Raw genomic sequence first — 9,279 nt, forward strand, 5'->3', positions numbered from 1 at the left:
TCAGGTGCCCCTGAGCTGACCCCTCTTCCTTCCTTTCAGATAGTGTCTGCTGTGCAGTACTGTCACCAGAAGTTTATTGTTCACAGAGACTTAAAGGTAAGGCGTGCTCTCATCTCCAGTGTCTTTGAGTCAGGGCTGGGTCCTTCACCCTCTGTTAACTGTGACATAACCATTACACCCTGGGTGTTCAAGGAAACTCCAGCCTTTAATTGTTTGGAGATGATGAGGAAGCCCCTGGGGCTGCTTCTGACAAAGGCCTTATGACTGGACTTAGGATCCCGTTCCAGCTAGCGAGGAGAGGGTCTCTGCCATTTCACCTCTCAGCACTTCACCTTCCGGTGCAGCCAGGCGTGGCAGGAGGGCTGCAGGCAGCCTGGCGGCCGACCGAGGAAACAGCATTGACTGTCCCGCAGCTGCGTCACGGCTGCTTTGCAGACGCGCGGCACACTCCTCCCTTTCACTGAGCTGTTAGCCCGTGAGACTACCTATGTCCTGGCCCCCGAGTCCTCGCAGATGTGACCACGGTGAACCCGGCCTGACAGGGAAGCTTTGCACAGCTCACAGCGTCTCTGAACCTTCAGATCCCAGCTCTCACGTGGCTGCCTGTGTGAGGAGTGGCCTGTGCGGCCCTCCTCCAGCCCAGCCCAGCCCAGCCCAGCCCAGCCCCCGCACACTGATCGGGGGCCTGCCCTGAAGTTCGTGGGAGAAGTTCTAACATTGAAGATGACTTCCTGTTTGTTCTTCCGTTCTCCTCAGCTCCTTCTGTCCGGTGCCTTCGTGTGATCCCCTTGGTTCCCTGACATTCTCCTTCTTACCTCCCAGGCAGAAAACCTGCTCTTGGATGCTGATATGAACATCAAGATTGCAGACTTTGGCTTCAGCAACGAATTCACCTTTGGGAACAAGCTGGATACCTTCTGTGGCAGTCCCCCTTATGCTGCCCCAGAGCTCTTCCAGGGCAAAAAATACGACGGACCCGAGGTGGATGTGTGGAGCCTGGGAGTTATTCTATATACACTGGTCAGCGGATCCCTGCCTTTTGATGGACAGAACCTCAAGGTGGAGTGAAGTGCAGGCTTAGATCATTTGTATTCTCATTTCTTCTCTTGGCCTCTGGTCTTGTCCCCGACCTCTCACCTTTGCTGCTTTTCTACATTTTTCCTGAGCCAGAGCTTCAAAGAAGGGCTTGCAAAAGGTAGCAGCTATTAAAAGCCCTCTGCACCCAGCAAAATAACCTCAGTTCCTCTCTTGAGGGCTGGGATAAATTGTATGTCCGTTCACCCCGCCAAGGTACTCAGGATTGCAAGCCTCGGGCTGATCAAGCCAGAGGGCGTGGGGTATTTGACATCACCGACTCTCTAGTGAGGTGCCTTGTCCCAGGCTCTCTGCCTCTTACCATATTTCATTTATATCTGCCTGGCCAGTCTTAAGCTGTCAGGAGCCTGGATATTAGGTTCCTTCCCTTGGCCTTGGGTGATTTAAATTTCCCTCCTACAGGAGCTGCGGGAGCGGGTACTGAGGGGGAAATACCGTATTCCGTTCTACATGTCCACAGACTGTGAAAACCTGCTTAAGAAATTTCTCATTCTCAATCCCAGCAAGAGAGGCACTTTAGAGGTGAGCAGCCTGAGCCCAGCTGGTAGGAGGTCCTGGGTTCCCAAGGAAACCTCCAAGCTGAGTCTCCCTCTCTGCCCTTCCTCTTCCCTTTACTCCCCAGCAAATCATGAAAGATCGATGGATGAATGTGGGTCACGAAGATGATGAATTAAAGCCTTATGTGGAGCCACTCCCTGACTACAAGGACCCCCGGCGGACAGGTGAGGCTGTGCTGGGCCATGAGGTTGAGCCTGCCTAGGACTCAGGACCAGCCTTAACTGTATGTCCCCCCACGCAGAGTTGATGGTGTCCATGGGTTACACACGGGAAGAGATCCAGGACTCGCTGGTGGGCCAGAGGTACAACGAGGTGATGGCCACCTATCTGCTCCTGGGCTACAAGAGCTCCGAGGTGTGTGCCCCCTGCTCCCTCCCCCGTCTAGCCAGCCTCTCTGTCAGTAGTATCCCCATGCTTCTAGCAGCTGTTGAGGGCAGAAGCTCATCTCTGAGTAGATGTGCTCTCTACTGACTAATTTTAAGCCTCAGCTCTGGTGGTGCTAAGGTCCCCTGGCTTTTGCTTTCACTAATTTCCATCAGTAGTTCAATAGGGAAGCTGTTGGGGTATGGGCCTGGGTCTGGGTTTCCATACGGGTGAGTAGATCTGGCTCATTCTGTGTTGGTTAGACTGGGTCTAGGTCGTTCCGGCGGGGTTAGTTCTGTGTTGGCTCTAGAAGTCTCTGACTGTTTGGATATGTTTGTGTCTCTCTGTATCTGGAAGTCTGGGTTCCTGGGTGCTCTGTGTCTGTCTTACAGGAATCTTGAGCCTGTGTGTTGCTTCTGCCTAGAGCTTGTGTCTGGGTATATGTGTCTGTGTGCGTGTACGTCCAGCCCCCCGTCTGTGCATCTGGAGGCTTCGTGATTATTGTTCTGCTCGTATGGGTACCCATGTCTGCGCCTGCATCCCTGGGTCTCTGTGGGAGTAGGGTCTTGTTCACCATCTGTGTGTCCCCACATCCACTCGTGGCCTCCCCGTCCTGCTCTCCCCCTGGTGGTGTTGGACTCCCTTTCTTGATTCTTGACTTAGCCTGCTCAGGAGGTATTGGGGGGTGTCTCTGAGTCCGACTGTGCATTCTTATGTGTGTGGTGTGTGTATCCCACTCTGAGGGCGGGGTTCTTTGTGGGGAGGTTGGTGTGTCTTTGACTGTGTTTGTCAGGGTCTGTGTTGGGACTTGTCTCCGTGAGTGTTTATTTAGATGCATGTTGGTCTTGCAGGGGGCATGTCTCAAGGGAGCCTGGGGTGGATTAGTGTCAGGCAGGAATGTGTAAGTGGGATCATCCACAGGCAACTCCTCATGACTTCCGCCCTCCCTTTTGTGTTCTTGCAGCTGGAGGGAGACACCATCACCTTGAAGCCCCGGCCTTCAGCTGATCTGACCAATAGCAGTGCCCCTTCCCCCTCCCACAAGGTACAGCGCAGCGTCTCAGCCAACCCCAAGCAGCGGCGCTTTAGCGACCAGGGTAAGTACTTCTGGGAGCTGCAGGTGGGGGACTCACCCCTCGCCTGATGGGCTCTTGGGGCTTTGGATGACACAGCTGAGTTTCCGTCCCTGTTCAGCCCTTATTAGTAGCATGTCCTTGGGCAAGTCACTTAACTTCCCTCCACCTTGCCCTTACCCATTCCCACTGTCCTCTGGCCCAGCAGCTGGTCCTGCCATTCCCACTTCTAATTCCTACTCTAAGAAGACTCAGAGTAACAACGCAGAAAACAAGCGGCCTGAGGAGGACCGGGAGCCAGGGCGGAAGGCCAGCAGCACAGCCAAAGTGCCTGCCAGCCCCCTGCCCGGGCTGGAGAGGAAGAAGACCACCCCCACCCCCTCCACGGTGAGCCACGCCCACCCCCCTCCCTCCTCCTGGCCAGCCCCACCTCCTTCCCATCCTCCCCGCTCCTGCTGTGGGGCCTGCCCTCTCCAGGCAGCTCTTTCCTTAATCCAGTCCCAGCTCCCTTTGGCTGCCTACCTAACCTTCCGCCCGGGGCCACTTCTGCTTACTGTAGAAAACCCTGCCCCACAGAGTAAAAGCGAAATCCGTTCTTTTCCCCAGCCCGACTGCTCGTGGTGGAAGGTGGAGGGGGAGCAGGCCTTGTGAACCTGCCAGTAGAACACTTTGGTTTTCTGTGATACCACTCTGCCCTTTATTCCCCGCAGAACAGTGTCCTCTCCACCAGCACAAATCGAAGCAGGAATTCCCCACTTTTGGAGAGGGCCAGCCTCGGCCAGGCCTCCATCCAGAACGGCAAAGACAGGTGAGCAGGCCCGGGCCCTGCCTGCCATATTCCCCGGGAGCCACCTCTCCCAGCGGTGACGTCTGTCAGCAGCACCATCTCCCCTCCTGCTCCCTGGAGTCCCATCCTGGCTCTGTCCAGTCCAGCTTTCCACACACCAGCACCTCCTCCCTGCTCTCCCCACCCCCGCTTCTCCTCTTCCCTGTGCTCCTGTGACCGCTTCTTGCGGTGTACCGAGTGTGACTCCATGGTCATCTCAGCTGCCTTCTTGCTTCTTGACTGCAGCCCGGGTGTGGCAACTGCACTCTTCTGGGCATCAGTGCCTGAGGGGCCCCAGCTCAGGGCAAAACCGAGAGATGCCCACCTGAAGCGTGTAAACATTGAGGGTGACTCTAGCTGTGCCCATGAGAGCAGAGCCCCCCTAACCTTGACCGTCACGTTGAGTTCCTGGCTCCTTGTCTTCTGAGCTTAATGAAGATTCCCCTTAGCAACCCGCTGCTCTTTCTGGCGACGACACATCCTTGTTCTTAGAATTCCTAGGAGACCAGTGCAGCCCGGAGGCAGTTGCCTCCTGTCGGCTTTCCTGCACTTTGGGTTTCCTTCCCTAGGCTCTGGCCTGCCTCGCCTTCCTTACTGTGCCCTCCACTTCCCAGCCCTGCCTCCCTCGGCTCTGGCTTGTGCCCCATTGCTGCTCCTGGGCCTGACCTGCATCCTGCCGAGGCTCCCCAGCTCTGGCCCTTCCCGCCCCGCCTGTGCTTCCTAACCGGAGCCTCCTGCCCCCCCCCCCACCCCTAACCCAGGCCTCTCCACTGCTTTTGTCTCCTAGCCTAACCATGCCAGGGTCCCGGGCCTCCACGGCTTCTGCTTCCGCCGCGGTCTCTGCGGCCCGGCCCCGCCAGCACCAGAAATCCATGTCGGCCTCCGTGCACCCCAACAAGGCCACTGGGCTGCCCCCCACGGACAGTAACTGTGAGGTGCCGCGGCCCAGGCAAGTGTGCTGGGGCGGCTGGTGCCCCTGCTGCCCTCAGCCCACCACACCCCCCCCACAGTCTCCTCCCACCTGGGGGTCCTGCTCTGATCTTGGCATCTTAGCCACAAGAGATGGCTGTCCTCCGCAGCCAGGAAGTAGGGGACACAAAAAACAGCTTAATGCCCCTCTTTTCCTCCAGTTCTCCCTCTCAGAACAGATATGCAAGAAGCCGTCCCGAGGCTCCAGAAGGAAGCCTTTTTGTTCTGAGCCTTCCTGGACTCCTTAGGACCCCGGGGACAGTCCGCATCACAGGGACTCAATCCTTGAGGGTTGGTCACCATCGTCCCCTTGAGGTTCCAGCCTGCCTGGCTCCCAAGGAGCCTCTTCTCTCCATCCTGTACTGTTCTCCACACACGTATCCTTCCCGGCCTCCCCTCCCTCCCCCAAACCACCTCCTTCCCCCTCCACCCAGACATCTCCCTTACTGGTGTCCTCAGTGGTCACACCCCTTCCTTCTGTGTCCTCTGTGATGGCTGCCTCTGCCCTAGCATCCCCCTCCCTTTCCCACGCCAGGGTGCTCCAGATGCTCGGTGGTGACGGCTTGCTCATGCCCTGATGCATTTCCCCGCCCCCCACCTCTTTTCTCACAGCACAGCCCCCCAGCGCGTCCCTGTCGCCTCCCCCTCCGCCCACAACATCAGCAGCAGTGGTGGAGCCCCAGACCGAACTAATTTTCCCCGGGGTGTGTCCAGTCGAAGCACCTTCCACGCTGGGCAGCTCCGGCAGGTGCGGGACCAGCAGAATTTGCCCTACGGTGTGACCCCAGCCTCTCCCTCTGGCAACAGCCAGGGCCGGCGGGGGGCCTCGGGGAGCATCTTCAGCAAATTCACTTCCAAGTTTGTACGCAGGTGAGTAGGGGGCCTAGAGCGGCAGAGAGGCTGAGGCCAGGCCTTCCACCTTGCCTGGGGGTGGGGATGAGGACACCTGGGGGTTAGAACTGGGATCAGGTCCCAGAGTTAGAAACCTCAGGAAGCCTAAGAAATTGAGTCTTTGTTGGCACCTGAGATGCCCAGACCCATCCGTCCCTCTCAGGCCTCCCCAACTCCTCGTTCTCTGGCCCGAGCAGATGGCCGATGCCGCCTCCTCTCTAGGAGAGTGTGAACTCAGATGCTAAAATAAAAGCCCCCCTCGTCTCTCCTGGGTTCCCATGGAAACTTATATTTGGTGACGCAGCTGCAAAGTCATGAGGCCTGAGCCAGGCTGGGCCGGCAAGGAGAGTTTCTCCTGGTCTCTTGTCTTGCCCCCTTTGACCTCCTTTCTCCCCACTCAGTTGGTTTTGTCTGGCTGCAGCCACTCCCCTCTGCCTCAGCCATGTTCCTCTGCTGGGGGGCTGGGGGTTGCCAGGATGAAGGCCAAAAATGAAATAGCTGGTGGGGGCCTAGGATGGCTCCCTTGCAGCCTGAGGCACTCTGACGCTTTCCTACCTGGGAACCAGGGTGAAGGTTCTCTTCGTGAGGTTCCTCACACCTGGCCCCTGATGACCCAAAAGGACAGCGTTGATTCTTGAGGTGCATCCAGTAATCTGGCCTCTTGGGCTGCTCCCTGTCTCCATCCCACCACTTCTTCAACCATCTTAGTGTAGCTCAGGAAGCAGCAGGGGCCTTGGAGAGAACAGGTTTGCCTGCCCTTCCTCGTGCATTTCATTCCACTCAGCTAGAGTAGCCAAGCCATGCCCCTTTCCAGCCCCGGAATGCAGGTGTAGGACTGCAGGGTGGGGCGTGAGCAGATTGGGATGTCTGGGACTCTAGTCTCGCTGAGCGGCTCTTCCACAAGTGGGGTGACCCTTGAACCTGTAAAGCCCACTCCCCACCTGCTTATCCACATACCGTCTTGTTGGTTTTTTTTTTTTTTTATTTCTTTTTTTATTTTGTCTTTTTTTGTTTGTTTTTTTAGAAATCTGTCTTTCAGGTTTGCCAGAAGGTAGGCGTTGAGCCCGCTGTGTGTGCGTCTGTGTCCTGTGTCCTGCCTTCATCACTAACTCCCCTTTTCTGGCTCTTGCTCCCTCCTGCATCTGCTAACCATGTCTGTGGGGTCCTCTCTCTGCCATCTTAAAGGGATGAAGACGGCCTCTGCCTGGGCGGCCCACAAGGCCACGTTTGCCCACTCAGGGCAAATGACTCTGAAAACGATGGGCCTGTCCCCAAGCAAGGGGGACCTTCTCAGGGAATTCTCCCTTTAAGATTGTCTCCTTCCCCCCAGTCCCCTACCCTGGGTTTTGGTCACAAGCGCGTTGGGTTCCTTTTCCAGCCCTTTCCCGTGTCTGTGCATGCGCTCTGAGGAAGCTCCACTGGGGTCGAAAGTGCATCTGGGATGGGATCTCATTCTGGGTCTCCTGGGCTTCCCCTTCCCTGGTGCCCTGAACTTCAGGGCTCTGTGGCCTCTTGCCTCTGTCCTATGGGATGGCAGGACTTTGGAAGTACTGCAGGGACGCTGGGGTCTCAAGACTTCAGCCTGACGCCTCCAGGCCCAAGGAGCCTTTGCCTCACGAGTGGGGCACAGCACCCCCTTCTGGCAGCTCCTGCAGAACTAGGCCGACCCCACCCCCACCCCAGCATACCTCCTGCCTCCAGCCGTTTCTGGATGAATCAAGCCGCGTCCTCTCTGGGCTGTGTTCTCCAGTTATGGCCTGTGACTTCCGAAGAGCCAGAAGCTGGGGCATTCTAGGGCAGGGGCCGTCTACCCCTAAGCCCTGGCAAAACAGTGGGAGATCCCCCCTCCCTCAGGCATCTCCCTTCCTAGGCCAGCTCCTGGCTCTGCCACCCCTGGCCCTGTCTTCATCCTCTCTGGTGGCCTCGGTGGGCCAAATACCAAGCTGAGGACCAAGGGCCAGGTTGGGAGCCCTGGTTCCACAAGGCCGTCAGCCCAGCCCCTTTGGTGCCCCAGCTGACAGAAGACGGCCAAGACAGGGTGTTCACGCTTCCCCCTTCCACCCACTGCTCGCCACCCAGCTCTTCACTGCATGGCTGGCTGTTGACTCATGGGGCCCCAGTGGGGGCCTGCCCTGCAGGGTACCTCCACCCACAGGGCAGGAGCCAGGTGGGGCCGGAGAGAGCAGCCCGGCTCCTTCCCCTGCACCGCCCAGGCTCCCTGCCCGAAGTGCGCTTGTTTGCATTTGTGTGTCTGTTGTGTCTTTGTGTTCCTTTTACATGTGCTGCTGCTGCCCTCTCTCACTCCTCCTTACATCCTTGCCCTCCTCTGCACTCCCCAATCTCCCAGCTCCAGGCACCCATCTTCCAGCCAGGAGCTGGAGAAGCCGCTCAGCGGGGCCAGACCTCTTCCCCACCCACCCTCCCAAGGTGTCTGCCCTGCTCTGCCCTCCGTCCTCCCTTCTGTGTCAGCAGATGGCCTGGCAGGCAGGGGAGTTATAAAAGAATGGAGGAGGTGGGCTTGTCTACAGCCGGCCTCAGGGCCCATCTCCTCCCCACCCAGTCCCAGGCACTGAGGCCCAGGCGTACTCAAAGCAGGTCCGGCCCTTGGCCGTTTGAGCCTCCTGAGAGAGACCTCTATTTATCCCCCTGCCCCTTCCCTCCAAGAGGACTACAGTTCTGAGACCCACTCAGGGGGCACTAGTGCAGAAGCCCCCCTCCGCGCGATCCCTGGCCGTGGGCCGTGTGCTCCATGCGTGTGCCCGCACGTCCCCACCCTCCTCCTCCCCGGCTCCTTCTCCCGGCACCCATCTTTGAGAGTGTGGGGAGGGGCAGGCCCCTTGTGTTAGGCTCCCCGTTGGAGAGGGACAGTTGAGCTGCCAGTGTGAGGTGCCGCGGAGCCATGTTGGCCTGCTAGGTGATGGGCAAGTGGCCTTTGGGCTTGGGTCCCGCCCACCCACTGGCGGCACCTCCCCGGACCCGCCCTCACAGAGGTCCCAGCACTAAACTCTCCCTCGCTCTGTTTTTTGAGGAACCTGAATGAACCTGAAAGCAAAGACCGAGTTGAGACGCTCAGGTGAGAGAGGGCTGGAGCCAGCGCCGGCCACCGGGCCACCGGGCTTGCCACGGGCCTCCTGCTCCTCTCTTCCTTCTGCCACCCGGCTCTTCCTCCACGCTTGTGCCCTGTCCTCCCCCTCTTGGGGCCTCCCTTTCCTCAGAGGACCCCCACAGCCCCGCTGCAGTGGGTGTGGGCCCTTCTCCTCAGGTCTGGTGTGTTCTGGAACAGGAGCCCTGGGCCGGGCGTTTGGGACTCTAGACTCCTACCCCTCGACAAGCTCACGTTCCTGTGAATCAGTCACTTCTTTCTGTCCAGTCTGTGACCTGCTCAGGGCTACTGAGCGCATGCTCCCCTTTCTTCCCTGACCCTGCCCTCTTCCCAGGAAAGCATGGAGCTGTCACCTTGTCACCCCCTGCAAGGGTCTGGCTTCTCGCCCTCTCTGCCCTGAG

The 9,279-nt window shown here is 58.3% G+C and overlaps 1 protein-coding gene across 16 annotated transcripts in view; it reads left to right on the top strand.

Annotated features, from left to right (window-relative positions):
• MARK2 (microtubule affinity regulating kinase 2) overlaps window positions 1–9,279 on the top strand; it is a 57,957-nt gene that overhangs the window by 46,332 nt on the left and 2,346 nt on the right. For 4 of the 16 annotated variants that reach the window (XM_082477590.1, XM_082477603.1, XM_082477600.1 and 1 more), the window contains 12 exons: window positions 40–96; window positions 823–1,059; window positions 1,498–1,617; window positions 1,718–1,817; window positions 1,895–2,007; window positions 2,981–3,113; window positions 3,295–3,476; window positions 3,800–3,897; window positions 4,703–4,864; window positions 5,497–5,754; window positions 6,800–6,826; window positions 8,804–8,848. In XM_082477590.1, the coding sequence (XP_082333716.1) occupies window positions 40–96; window positions 823–1,059; window positions 1,498–1,617; window positions 1,718–1,817; window positions 1,895–2,007; window positions 2,981–3,113; window positions 3,295–3,476; window positions 3,800–3,897; window positions 4,703–4,864; window positions 5,497–5,754; window positions 6,800–6,826; window positions 8,804–8,848 (1,532 nt within the window). The other 12 variants (XM_082477598.1, XM_082477604.1, XM_082477605.1 and 9 more) reach the window with 11 other exon arrangements.

This window comes from Balaenoptera physalus (genome assembly GCF_965194825.1).
Source record: "Balaenoptera physalus genome assembly, chromosome: 10".
Lineage (NCBI taxonomy): Eukaryota > Metazoa > Chordata > Mammalia > Artiodactyla > Balaenopteridae > Balaenoptera > Balaenoptera physalus.